The 14746-nt window shown below is 42.6% G+C and overlaps 1 protein-coding gene across 4 annotated transcripts in view; it reads left to right on the top strand.

The window, feature by feature from the left end:
- LOC128691890 (serine/arginine-rich splicing factor 5) overlaps positions 1-14746 on the top strand; it is a 47633-nt gene that overhangs the window by 12518 nt on the left and 20369 nt on the right. For 3 of the 4 annotated variants that reach the window (XM_070100936.1, XM_070100937.1, XM_070100938.1), the window contains one exon: positions 1302-1376. The exons of the other annotated variant lie outside the window; for it this stretch is intronic. In XM_070100936.1, coding sequence (XP_069957037.1) covers positions 1302-1376 — 75 coding nt within the window. The remainder of the gene's footprint in view (positions 1-1301; positions 1377-14746) is intronic. 4 annotated transcript variants of the gene reach the window in all.

Genomic DNA, 14746 nt, shown 5'->3' with positions numbered 1-14746 from the left:
TTAACTAAGAGTTACTTTATCACCACTGGCAGTTTATTATTTATTTGTAAAATGTCCTTCGAATCTTGCATTTATTAATTCATATTTACTCGCCAAAAAAATTTTTACATTTGTTTAATGTTTTATTAGATACATACACTGCAGGTGCTGGTCATGTTCTTAGCATGCCAGCATTTCATGGTATACAGACAGAGCAACATGTGGTTCCCACAATGCATTTGGCAGGCTGGGATTTTTTCTCATTAGCATGTACCCATTCTTTGTTGTGTGGGCCACTTGTGCTTCTCGTTCCAAATTTGAAGACTGTATGCATATGACCTGAATTCACCTTGCCAGCGCTTAACCATAATGCAAATTTGCCTTGCCAGCACTTTAAGGGTTAGGCATAAAATACTCCATAAATTGTCAGTTTTTTCAGTACCCTAAAATCTATTACTGGGCTCAGCAGTTACCTCCATTATCATTGCTGTATTACTATAATGAGAACTGCATTTTCTTTTGTTTTCCTTGTCTCTTTACCTTTGCCTTTTTTTTTTTTTTTCTGCTTGTGTACACTACATCTCAACATAAGAGTTGCCTATCCTTTGGCCAATTTCCACTTCTATCGGAACTAAGTTTGGTTTCATTCATTTATCCATGATCTCGCAGTCTTAATTTATACCAGTATCTTGCGCCAGTTTAGCCGGAATATCACCACTCCTTATGCAAACATTCAAGAGCTGCAGTATTCATAAGTTTTAAAAAATGTGATCACCACAGACTTCACCAGGCTGATTCTTATTTTCCTGGTGTTCAGTTTTGGATGAACATCCAAAATATAGGGATAAACAAAACTGCATATTATGCACAAAATGTGAGGCAAAGATGGAATATAAAGACAGACTTGCATCATCACAACCAAATGCTTTCTGGTTTGATTTTCAAATGGGGCCGTAAGTTTGACCAAGTTGTCTTTATACATGCTGCCCCTGTTCCTCTTAACATCAAATGCACCTGGGTGTTAGTTGACTGTTGGGTCACATCCTGGGAATGGCCATTGGCACCGAGCCTCTGAAGTCTGACTAAAAAAAAAAAAAAAAAAAAAGTCAAAACAATTAAAGGGCTGGGGCCACATGCTGATGGTTGCCCCTCAGAGGTGCACTTAACATTTTAGTCATATGCTGGATGGTGATACCTGAATTAAAATTCTTGAGTCTAAATTCAGTAATCGTAAATGAAGCGTTTCGTGAACTACGGATACGTTGAATTAACCGGTGTCAACTGTAATAGGATATCTGGTTTATCTTTTTATTGGATACCAGCCGAAAAGCAGCGGAGAGAGGCATGGATAGCAGCAATTCGAAGAGAAAGATGGCATCCCACAAAACATTTGCCTGGTAAGATTTGATGTAATTTCTTGATCATGATAAAATAACAAAAAGCATGTATAATGTATGATTTATTTTTTGTAATTACGATTTGTTAGAGTACGTAAAAGTGCTCACATTATGTAGGTACCCAGATCAAATTTACTGCATCACTACTTGCCACGCAACTAAAGACTATAAAACATTTGTGGTCTGTGGCATGATCCCTAAAAAAAACATTCCTTGTTATTGCCTTATTCTGAAATTGTACTTGACCAACATTGTGATGTGCCTTGTATATTGCTAAATATTTTCCCCTGGTGGGGGGAGGAAAAACTGTTGGCCCAATGAAGACCCCTCGAGAGAAAAACTAGAAGAACAAGGAAGCCTAGCTGCAGTGCAGAGACATGCAAGAATACATATATATGTATGCTCTCCATTAATTACTAATGTTGCATCTGCTCATTCAAGTCTGATAGATTCAGTAACCTTAGTTTTTTTGCCCATCTATTCAAGCAGACTGAAGCCTTTATTTATTAATGCCAAATGCTAAGGAATACAAATCTGGCATTAAAGAATCAAATACCATACAGACTAGCCTTTATCAGATAATTTTTTTGCTTTGCAAGGAGCTTTTATGTTACATGGAAGTAGCTCCAAAATACCAAGCCGCAACTGGAAAGGAGGGGAGAATAAAGGAACTGAGGTAAGGGATTAGCTTGCTTTTCCCGATAGTAGTAGTATTGCTGAAGGTGGAATTTTGTAAAAATGCTCCTTTCTTTTCTATTATCAAAACTATGATTCATCTGCTGCTTAAGCATTTTCTTTTAGGTCGATCACTTCATAATATGATTGTAAACAACTCATAGAATGGGCGGGATTTGAACCCATGGGAAGGCAGTCCTGAAACTAGTGGGCAAGTGTGTCAATTACTGTACAGTGGTTAGCACACTGACCTGGTAGATGTTTTACTGGCTTACTATGAGTTTGAATTCCATTCTGTGTTATTTTCTTTTGTATTAATTTTCCTGTTTGTGAGTTACTCCAGTCCACAGTGGTTGTGCAGAGGTGTATTACACATGCATTGTAAGTGTTGTGTGCATATCTGTCAAGTATAAAATACAAATTGAATCCTTGCATTAATGTCTCGATGTTTCCTTTGTAAAATTTATTGCATCCCCTATAAAGACTAGTGTAGAATCCTGTACTGATGTCCTTGCTGCTGAGAGTGGTTGCTCAGATGCCCTTATTTCATGGTGACAGTGCTGTCTGCCCCAAATTTACATGCTTAACATAATGGAAACCATGGAACAGATGGGGGTCTGAACTGATGGTGAGGGAGTCCTAAAACTCCAGGCCTGGCACTTAAGGACACACTCGTTCCATGGTTTACAATTGCGTTACTACAATTTTGAGTCTTAATTCCTCTTCAAGGGGGGCTCCTTGGCGTGGTGAAGAGGCTCTTGGTCTGAGGAATTAGCCCTGTCGGTCTTCTTCCTCAGACCGAACCTAATTACCCCCCATTCTCCCCTCCCCTATCCCATCCTCCCCATCCTCCCCTTTTTCCATTCCTCCTCCTCCTCCTCACCCCTCCCTTTTGCCCTTCCTCTTTTTAGCCTTCGTGATTTCTCCCACAGGCGCGCTAGTTCCTAGGTAGGGGAAAGGACACCGGGGTCGATCCCATTCCGTTGAGGTTTCTTGGCGGTGGCGTAGTTTGCCGTGGAATCTGGATTGCCTAGGGATGTCCCGATCCCTCTCCGGTATCCCGGAGTAGCTTTGGGTGTCTTTTGGGCGACGGGTGTATCTCTGGAAGCCACCTTTCGGATTCCGGGGGTGGTGGCTGAAGGAGGTATGCTTTGTGGCGGATATCCGGCCGCCCTCTCTTTTGTCCACCGAGGTAGCTCGGCAGATGTGAGGTTGCTATCCCGGATTGCTGGTTTACTGGCATGAAGGGTAGGGTATGGCACGGGTTCCATGCTGCATCTGCGCTACTAGCGGTGTCGAGTCCTCTTGGGCGCGGAGGGAGATTTCCGGCCCTTTCATTCCTCCTGGGAACTATTCCTCCCCGCTCCCCCCTTTTTTTATTCTTTTTTTTGTTTTTATTTTCTTTTCTTCTTTCTTTTTTTTTCTTAAAAACAAAAAGCAAAGGAGTAACCTAACCATGGCAGCCCTAGTCCATGAAACCACTACCCCCGGGCCCCTTCTTGATACCGCACCCCATTCTGACCCTGCCTTGTGTTTAGACCACTCTTCGGACACTCCTGATGCCCCTGTACCTCTTGCTGGTGCTGTTTCCTCACCCGCTTCAGGTACCGGGCCTTCGACTGACTCCTTCGATTTGTCTGAACTCCGCTCTCCTTTGACTATGCTTCCGGCTTCTCCCTCTACGGTACGGCAATTTTCGAATCGCCCACCCATTTCATGCCGGACCAACTCCGGTCCTACTCCTAAACGCCAACGTCAATCTCCTGATGATGCTCCGTCGTTACCTTCCCATTCTACTCGGAAACGACCGACACGTCAAGCACTCCCTCTCCACGCTCAATTTCGGACCACACAATGGACTAAATTCTTTACTTTAAGACCAACTTCTTCTTCTGCCTACCTTTCTGACCATAGTATTGCCAAAGCGCTCCTGCGTCATGTTGGCAGAGATATTTCATTTCACGCTCTCAAGAGCGGTACGCGCATCGTCACTGTCCAGAATGCTACCCAAGCTCATGATCTTTCTCTCCTTTCGAATATCGATACTACTCCTATCACTATTGAAAAACATCTTTCTCTCAATTCTTGTAGTGGTACTGTCATTCTGCCCCATACCATAGTCCAACAGAATTTCCAGTCATGTGGCAATGACATTTTTGAACAGCTGGAACTCCAGGATCTCCCAATCCTCAAAGTAGACACTTATGTCCTTCCTGCCCGGGGGCGGAGACGTTACCCTTGCAATGTGGCTCGTTTAACTTTTGACAGCCGAGAACTCCCGTCCTCTGTATATGTCGCGGGACATCGGTTACAAGTTCGAAAGGTGATACCTACACCGCAACAATGTAGAAATTGCTGGCGTTTTGGTCACCCAGCGAAATATTGCAGATCTATGGCCGAATGCCCAGTCTGTGGTGCCGACAACCATTCTAATACATCTTGCAGTCAACCTCCATCTTGCCTTAATTGTAATGAAGCTCACCCTTCGTACTCCCGCCGTTGCCAGGTCTACTTAAATGAACGTGAAATCCGTTGCCTCAAAGAGGCAGAAGGTCTCCCTTATGCTATGGCAGTTACTCATCTCCGCCTCCAAGGGAGACTACCCCGTGTTTCTTATTCTCGTGTTTCCAAACATCCCCCCACTTCTGGGGTCCCATCTTCTGCAGCCTCCTCTGTTGTTACCCCTCCCATAGCCATTACGGCATCTAATCCTTTTGCTGTCCTTGGCTCTGACGTCCCGACTACAACTCAGTCTGTTCTCGCATCTTCGCGTCCTTCCTCACAAGCCCCAGTATCGACAAGACCTCGTACGACACCTAATACCAATCGCCCCTCTACTCAGAAGTCCAAAAAATCCACATTGCTCAAATCTTCTTTGCCCCTTCCTTCCCTTCTTCCACCTCCACACGTTACCTTTCCAGTCTCTGTACCTAGTTCTTCCCCTCTCTTTGGCTCTATTACAAGTGTGGAGATTCACCCTCCTCCTCGTACTATGCCTTCCACCCCCGTCCCCTCCCAAGTTTCTCCCTCTTCTGTCACCTCCCAGGTTTCTACCTCTTCTGTCCCCCCCCACACTTCATCTCCAGTCCCTTACACTTTTCCCTCCCCCTCTACTTTGGTACAGTCCATTACTGTCCCAATCTTTACTCACCCTCCTCCTCCTATCTCCAATATGGTTTCCCATACATCTTTGAATTCAGAAACACTTGAAGCCATTTCAGAATATATTGCAGAGACTAAACCTTCAATGGACACTGATTCACTTCCTGTTCCTTCTCTTCCCTCTCCTCCATCTTCACAACCCCATTCTTCGCAACGCTCCGTTCCTTCGCTACTTGAACATCTTCCAATGCCACCACACGTTGACTTTTCTAACCCCTCTAGTCCGTAGGTGCCTTTACCTACAGATTCCTGATATTTTCTTCATCGCCAATCATGGCCTATTTACAGTGGAATATCCGCGGCCTCAGGGGTAATCGGGGTGAGCTTCAGATGTTGCTTTCCAGGTTTTCCCCTGTTGGTGCTTGCTTACAAGAACCAAAATTACACTCGGCTGTTTTCCAACCTATCTCAGGCTATAATTTATTGTATTCTTCGGATCCTTTCTCAGATGGGACCTTTAATGAAAGTGCCCTTCTTCTACGCAATGATATTCCGTACTGTCAACTATTTGTCCATACCTCGCTGCATTACACTGCAGCCCGTATCCACTTGAATAAGTGGTTTACAATATGTTCTTTATATCTCTCTCCTTCTCGAGCATTTTCTATCCCAGACTTTGCCTTTCTTGTTTCATCCTTACCACCACCACTTCTGTTACTTGGTGATTTTAATGCCCACCATTTCCTCTGGGGGGGGTCTCATTGTGACTCACGTGGCATTCAGTTGGAGGCTTTTCTTGCCTCTCACCCCCTCCATGTTTTAAATACGGGTACTCCCACCCATTTTGATCCTCGTACTCATACTCTCTCTTGCATCGATCTATCAGTCTGCTCTTCCTCCACTGCACTAGACTTCACCTGGTCTGTTCTACCAGACTTACATGACAGCGATCATTTTCCGATCATTCTTACTTCTCCTTCCTATTCACCACCTTCCCGTAGCCCTCGCTGGCAATTTGATTGGGCAAATTGGGATCTTTACTCACACCTCACTGCTTTTAGTGAGGTTCCTTCTTCATCCTCCATTGATGAGCTCCTACACATCTTCTCGACATCAGTTTATACCGCAGCTTCTCATTCTATACCCCAAACCTCAGGCAGGCATTCTCAGAAGTGCGTGCCTTGGTGGTCTCCTGCTTGTGCTCGTGCAGTACGTTTGAAACGTGCTGCATGGGGCAGGTACCGGTACAATAGAACCGCTGAGAGACTTGTTGATTTTAAGCAGAAGCGTGCGATCGCTCGCCGTGTCATCCGTGAAGCTAAACGCACTTGTTGGCGAGACTATGTTTCCACCATCACCTCTGCTTCTTCTATGAGTGCAGTCTGGAAAAAAGTGAGGAAATTGAGTGGTAAATACTCTCCTGACCCGGCTCCTGTTCTACGGGTCACTGGTGTTGATATAGCAAACCCTCTCGACGTTGCCATTGAACTTGGCACACATCTGGTCCGTATTTCCCGAGGGCTCCATCTATGCCCCTCGTTTCTTTCCTCAAAGTCTGCCAGAGAGTTAGTACCCTTGGACTTTTCTTCTCTCGGAGAAGAACAGTATAATGTGCCTTTTACACTTCAAGAACTGGAGGCAACGCTCTCAGCTTGCCGATCATCGGCAGCTGGGCCTGATGACATTCATATTCGTATGTTACAACATTTACATCGGTCAGCCCTTGTAGTCCTCTTACACCTCTTCAATCTTATTTGGGCACAAGGAGTTCTTCCCCAGCTGTGGAAATCTGCCATTGTTCTCCCTTTCCGCAAACCGGGTACTACAGGACATGATGCCTCCCACTATCGCCCCATCGCTCTTACAAGTGCAGTTTGCAAAGTGATGGAACGCCTCGTAAATCGACGTTTAATGTGGTATTTAGAGACTCACAACAGTCTCTCCGCTAGTCAATATGGCTTTCGTAAGGGTCGTTCTACCATAGACCCCTTACTACGCTTGGATACGTATGTTCGTAATGCCTTTGCGAATAATCACTCAGTTATTGCCATATTTTTTGACCTTGAGAAGGCATATGACACAACTTGGAGGTATAATATTTTGGCCCAGGCCCATTCCTTAGGCCTCCGAGGCAATCTACCATCCTTCCTTAAGAACTTTTTAACTGACAGACATTTCCGTGTTCGAGTCAATAATGTTCTTTCCCCGGACTTCGTCCAAGCTGAAGGTGTCCCTCAGGGATGTGTTCTAAGCACAACACTTTTTCTCCTTGCTATAAATGATTTGGCCTCTGTTCTTCCACCCAATATTTGGTCATCACTCTATGTTGATGACTTCGCTATTGCTTGTGCAGGCGCTGACTGTCACCTTATTGCAGTTTCTCTCCAGCATGCGGTCGACCGTGTTTCCACTTGGGCCACCACACATGGGTTTAAATTTTCAAGTACCAAAACTCACCAAATTACTTTCACTAGACGCTCTGTTATCTCCGATCATCCTTTGTATCTCTATGGCTCCCGTATCCCCGAACGTGATACAGTCAGGTTTCTAGGCCTTCTCTTTGACCGTCGGTTAACCTGGAAACCTCACATTCCCTCTCTGAAGGCAACTTGTCACAGCCGGCTAAACCTTCTTAAAACCCTTGCTCATCTTTCCTGGGGAGCTGATCGTCGAACTCTGCTTCGCCTACATTCAGCCCTCGTTTTATCGAAACTCGATTATGGTGACCAGATTTATTCCGCGGCCTCTCCTGCTACTCTCTCTAGCCTTAACTCTATCCATCACCAAGGCTTACGTTTGTGCCTTGGTGCTTTTCGCTCTTCCCCTGTTGAGAGCCTCTATACAGAAGCAAATGTTCCATCCTTGTCTGATCGCCGTGATGCCCATTGCCTTCGTTACTATGTACGCTCTCACGATCTACACAATCCTTCCATTTATAGAATGGTCACCGATATTAGTAGACATTCTTTATTCGTTCGCCGCCCCTGTTTGCTCCGTCCCTTTTCTCTTCGCCTACTTTCACTCTTGTCTTCCCTTCAGTTACCACCTTTATATGTTCATGTAGCATCTCACTTTTCCCTACCCCCCTGGGAAGTTCCAGCTGTTCGGGTCTGTTCTTTCTCACTCCCTTGCTCGAAAGCTCAACTGCCTACGGTGGCTTCCCGCTCTCTTTTTCTTGATCACTTCCACTCTCATTCTCATGCCACCGCTGTGTACACAGATGGCTCTAAGTCTTCAGACGGCGTCGGATTCGCAGCAGTGTTTCCGGACAGCGTCGTACGAGGGCATTTACTATCTTCAGCTAGCATTTTTACTGCTGAACTGTATGCCATTCTTGCAGCACTTATTCGTATCGCATCTATGCCTGTGTCATCATTTGTAGTAGTCTCAGACTCCCTTAGTGCTCTACAGGCTATACGAAAATTTGATACATCTCATCCCCTAGTTCTCCGTATCCAACTTTGGCTACGCCGTATCTCTACCAAACATAAAGATATTGTTTTTTGTTGGGTCCCTGGTCATGTCGACGTACAGGGCAATGAACAGGCAGACACTGCTGCGCGGTCAGCAGTATATGACCTACCAATTTCCTATCGAGGTGTTCCATTTCTGGACTATTTTGCTGCAATAGCTACCCACCTTCGCACCCGTTGGCAACAACGTTGGTCAACTCTGCTCGGTAACAAACTTCATTCTATTAAACCGAGCATAGGTTACTGGCCGTCTTCTTGTCATCAGTGCCGAGGTTGGGAGACCACTCTCTCCCGCCTTCGCATTGGCCACACTCGTCTTACTCATGGGTATCTCATGGAGAGGCACCCTGTTCCTCTCTGTGAGCAGTGTCAAGTTCCAGTATCGATTAGCCACATTCTGTTAGACTGCCCTCTCTATCAACGAGCACGCAGAATTTACCTCCAACGTCGTCTTCGTTCTCCTACTCTCTCTTTACCTTCCCTTCTTGCTGATGGACCCTCCTTTAATCCTGACTCTCTCATTGACTTCTTGACAACGACTGATTTACTCCACAAACTCTGATGATACTTTTCGCACTCCCCTCAGCCCTTTCTGGTTCAGTCTCTTGCTGCCCTTTACCCTTTCACCATCCACTGCCCCGCTGTTATCCGTAACCTGTTGCTCATCCATCTCCCTTTTGCCACCTGATGCCCTCGCTTCCTTCCTGCCCTGCAGCGCTGTATAGTCCTTGTGGCTTAGCGCTTCTTTTTGATTATAATAATAATAATAATTGAGTCTTAATTAACATAATGTTCTTCAGTGAGAGATGGGAAGAAGTGCAGACTAGACTTGGAGGAAAGCGGGGTACTATGTGCACATTAAGCCTCGCCTCGCTTAACAACAGAGTTCCATTCCTAAGACCATGTCGGTAAACAAATTTGTCACTAAGTGAGGAGCATACTATAATGGTAGTGGGTTTGTGTCTACCATCTTTGATATTGTTTTAATGTCACATTTGCACCATATATATTTATATGTTTATACAGTAGTTTACTGTATTTTATAATACACAAAATAGAGGAACTCGGCTCTAATGTGCATTATTTAGGTATTCATACTGGTAAGAGAGCCTGTCATAAGTCCGAGTCGTCAGTAAACAAGTACATCGCTAAGTGAGGAGAGGTTGTATTGCAATCAAAACTAAGTGCTAAACCCACAAGGGTCGTACAGCACTGTGGGGCCGGATATGCTAGAAATGAACTGTGTGGAGATGAGAGAGCATTGTCAGGTAGGGGTATGCAAGAGGCAGTCAGCCAGGGTAGTGGGGAGCACTAATGGGAAAATGTAATAAGTTGATGTAATAAAACAGTTGGTGACGGTCGAGAGGAAGCCTGTGGGCGTAGTGCCAACTTCTGTGGTCCAAAACTATTCAGTACTAGAAAAAAATATTGCCAGAACAGGTGTAGATGTTATCAAAGGTGCCATATTACCCAGGCTGTGATGGCTGTCAGCAAGTGGATCATCAGTAGTAATGGCCAGGATGAACAGGAAATCCACAGAATAGCCTGGTCCCTGGCTGGACTACAAGGGTAGATCTTTTGAAACTGGTGATAGGTATATCACAGGTGTGAATTTGATATACTGGCAGTCAGTCAATTTTGGCTGTTAACCCTTAAACTGTCCAAACAGATCTACGTTCACATGTGTAATGCTCCAAAAGTAGATATGCATTTTTTTTTTACATTTCAAATAAAAAAAAAAAGTTTTTTACAAGTTTTCAAATGTAAAAAAAAAAAAGGTGGGGTCTACGTTTTTTTACATACGTACTTTCAAATGTTGAAAAAACGTAGAACTACGTTTGGACAGTTTAAGGGTTAATTGTGCCTTAATCCAAAAATAAATTGTATAAGGAAATATAATAAGTAGTGTGTGTTGTATGTAGGTTGAAATTTTTCTTGAGATCATCAAGAAAGTGGTCTTTCTATTACAAAAATATAGATAGTTCCATGCTTTTCAATCCAAAATTCTGTTCAAATCATGTTGAAATTATTTGCAAGTGACCATATGACTGGTGTTTGTCTGCAGATGGTCCCATGGAAAAAGTAGGACCCACTCTGATACAGGAACTCTCCCATTCAAAATTTCTACCTATAGAAGAAGTGGTTAAGAGGTAGTTGGAAAAAATACCAAATTCTACTTTTCAAGTACAAGTATCTTAGATGCCCCCCCCCCCCCACACGTGCGCGCACACGAGAGAAAGTTTGGTAACCTCTTCCTTATACAACTCATGTGGGTTTAACACTTTTTTTTTTTTTTTTTTTTTTTTTTTTTTTTTTTTTTTTTTTGTCGGCCATCTCCCACCGAGGCAGGGTGACCCCAAAAAGAAAATACCTTCATCATTCAACATTTTCACCTCACTCACACATAATCACTGTTTTTGCAGAGGTGCTCAGAACATAACAGTTTAGAAGCATATACGTATAAAGATAAAATATATCCCTCCAAACTGCTAATATCCCGAACCCCTCCTTTAGAGTGCAGCATTGTACTTCCCATTTCCAAGACTCAAGTCCAGCTATATAAAAATAACCAGTTTTCCTGAATCCCTTCACTAAATATTACCCTGCTCACACTCCAACAGATCGTCAGGTCCCAAATACCATTAGTCTCCATTCACTCCTATCAAACACGCTCGTGCATGCTTGCTGGAAGTCCAAGCCCCTCACCCACAAAACCTCCCTTACCCCTTCCTTCCAACCTTTTTGAGGATGACCCCTACCCCGCCTTCCTTCCCCTACAGATTTATACTCTCAATGCCATTCTACTTTGATCCATTAATAAATAAATAACAAAAAGGCACAATACCGTGACTGGAACGACATACAAATACCCGCACATAAAAGAGAGAAGCTTACGACGACGTTTCGGTCCGACTTGGACCATTGACAAAGTCACACCAGTGACTTTGTCAATGGTCCAAGTCGGACCGAAACGTCGTCGTAGGCTTCTCTCTTTTATGTGCGGGTATTTGTGTACGTGTGTATTGATCCATTCTCTAAATGACCAAACCACCTCAACAACCCCTCTTCAGCCCTCTGACTAATACTGTTATTAACTCCACACCTTCTAATTTCCACACTCCTCCTGCATAATATTTACACCACACATTGTTTAGTTTTGTTTATTATAATAATCTGTCCCATATTTGAGGTAACTAGTCTTGATGTAATTTTGGCAGGGGACTGGGGACAGTTTGTAAATTTTTATGGGTTTTGGGAATGAAGTGTTATTGTTTGCAAGTGTGACTTGAGCTGAAACTCTAATGATCATTGTTCTTTAAACTGTTTGTACCCCGGCAGTTGAATTTCCACGCATGTTTACCATTGATATCCTAATGCTGCTGCTCATTTGTTAGTCTTACTAGTGCTCTTATGTGATGCTTGATCATCTGTTGGACTAGTCTTGCTTAAGAGCTGGTTAAAACAGACAATTAATAAATGTTATATCGAAGCACTAGATAAATTATTGAGAGTAGCATTATGATAGTATAAAAAAAAAAACGAATAAAAATTCACCACCTGATAGTTAGTACCCCACGTGTTTGTAGGTGTGCTAGCTCAGTAGTTATAGCTTCTAGGGACAGTTAGTGGTGCCCAGAGCAGACTTACTGATCTAACTAGGATCACGGATTACTCGGTGCATCACCCACTTTTCTCCCCTCGTCAGTTCTGTGGTTTACCTCGTCTTCCATATACCTGTCTGCCAAGAAGTTCAGTCCCAGATGTCTAAACGCATTCGCTTCCTTCATACCCTCTTTTTCCTATCTTTCATTTTGTAATTTTTTTTGTCATTTGTCACCTTGCTCTTTCCTGTGTTTACTTTAAATTCCCTTTTACTTACACTCCCAGATTTATCCAGGTACCTTTGCAACTTCTCTTCAGAATTGGCAGAAAGCAACTGTGACAATTACCACTTTGTATTAAATTCTTTATCTTTTAGTCCTGCTCATTTCCTCAACATCGTAGCATTCACTAGTTTTACAACCCCATCAATAAATGTTAACTATGCTGACATCACACATCCAGTCTGAGGCTTTTACTGGAAGTTTATATCACGCTTTCCTACCCTAACCTGAGCCTTACTATCCTCATAAAAACTTTAAGTGCTGTAAGTAACCCATCACCTACTCTATAAACTTGCAACATCTGCCACATTACTAACCCATCCACTGTCATGTGCCTTTTCTTAATCCATAAATGCAATGTAAACTTCCCAACTTTTATGTAAGTATTGTTCACATGTGTGTTTCAATGTTAACACTAGGGCTACACATCCCCTACCCTTCCTAAAAACCCCTTGTTCATCTACAGTCAGCTCTCTTACTCCTAAGTCTTTGTGATAACTCTGTAAGAATTATAGGGAAATAAGCCTTTTGAATATACTGGTACAGTATATTCAAAAGGCTTACTTCCCTATACACTGTAATTCTTACTCTTGTATCCTCCTTTCTTTTATACAAAGGACCTATGCATGATCTCTGCCAGTCCCTAGGTACTTTCACACCTTTCATACATTTATTGAACAAATGCACCAGCTCTGTCCCCACCTTTTAACCTTTGTCTTAATTCCATAAATCTCCTCTGCTTTATCCTCTTTTGTTCTACTTACTGCCTCGTGCACCTCCCTCACTCGCATCTGGCTCTTCCTTGCTCTTAAAAGATGTTACTTCTCCCTAGTCAGTGCATGAAATCACTGCCTCCCTCTCTTCATTGAGCTACAATAATGTTTGAAATGTTACTGATGACAAACATCACTTAATTTTATTGGATTCATAAAGGAATTTTATGTAAGATCTATTTTAAAATGTAAATAAAGAATAGATATACATTTCATTGCTTAAATATTTGTGAAGCTTTTTATTGTTTCCATTTCTTGAAATAATGCATTTTATGTGTTTTTCATAATGTAATTATAATTCTGAAATATGCAAGGCCCAATTTTTTGCATCGACTATAATAGGAAAATGCATCATCGAGCACCCTGGAATTGATACTGTTATACAGCCTCTCCTCACTTAACAATGGATTTCCATTCCTAAGACCACGTCAGTAATTGAATTCATTACTAAGTGAGGAGCATACTATAAGGGTAGTGGGTTTGTGTCGACCATCTTTGATATTGTTTTAATGTCACTTTTGCACCATTTATAACATTTCTGGTATATTTTTAAATGTTTATACAGTAGTGTGCTGTATATTGTATTAAACAGAATAGGAGAAATCAGCTTTTATATTCATTTAGATATGCATACTGTTCAGAGAGCCCGTCGTAAGTCTGAATTGTCTGTACACAAGTAGCGTTAAGTGAGGAGAGGCTGTACTTTTATTCTTCAGCATATCTTTTGGATGTTTAGTATCTGAAATAACATTAGTTACTTAAGAGTTACTTTTCAGAATTGTGTACTTTTGGAGGGTCTTCTGAGCAGTGCTGTTTGTGTAAATGTGATCAGTGTGATGAAAGTGTAATAGGGCAGAAAACTGTTTTTGTTTAAACCTTCTGTGAATTGGAGATGAATGTATCCGATTTGGTACTTTTAGTCTTAGTAATTAGAGCAAAAGGTATGACTAACCCCTACAACTACATTTCTGCACACTTAAGAATTAAACATACTAAAAACCCTCAATAAGTGTGCTAGCTTCTGTTTTGAAAAGAAAAAACTGGAGAGCCACCATAAAAATAGGTAAACATTACAAAAAGTGGGCCAGTCAGCCAGCCAGCCATTTATACTGATATGTTTAAATGCCTAAGTTAGCTGGCCTAGATTTTTCAATGAATCACAGGAAAATGTTGAATTTGCTGCAGCTGCTCTAAACAAGGTCTTCCAAGTTGCTTCTGTGCAAAGCTGTATCTGAAAACAGTGGTTGCTGTATAGTATATAGGATTAGTGGAATTTTTCATAAGTGTTTTTAAAACTGGCAGTTAGGGCCTTCATAACTGCAGTAGAGATGCTGTCCTGTCTTTATGCTTTCACTCATTTGCACTATGCAGTCTTACCTGTATGAGCAACACTCCTGAATAGGCAATTCTTGTGTAAAAATGGTATTACTTTCTACACCTCTGTAATGGTAATATTCAATGGT

Source organism: Cherax quadricarinatus, chromosome 75 (assembly GCF_038502225.1).
Source record: "Cherax quadricarinatus isolate ZL_2023a chromosome 75, ASM3850222v1, whole genome shotgun sequence".
NCBI lineage: Eukaryota > Metazoa > Arthropoda > Malacostraca > Decapoda > Parastacidae > Cherax > Cherax quadricarinatus.
The sequence above is the reverse complement of the archived record's forward strand: the minus strand, read 5'-3'. Positions and strand labels throughout refer to the sequence as shown.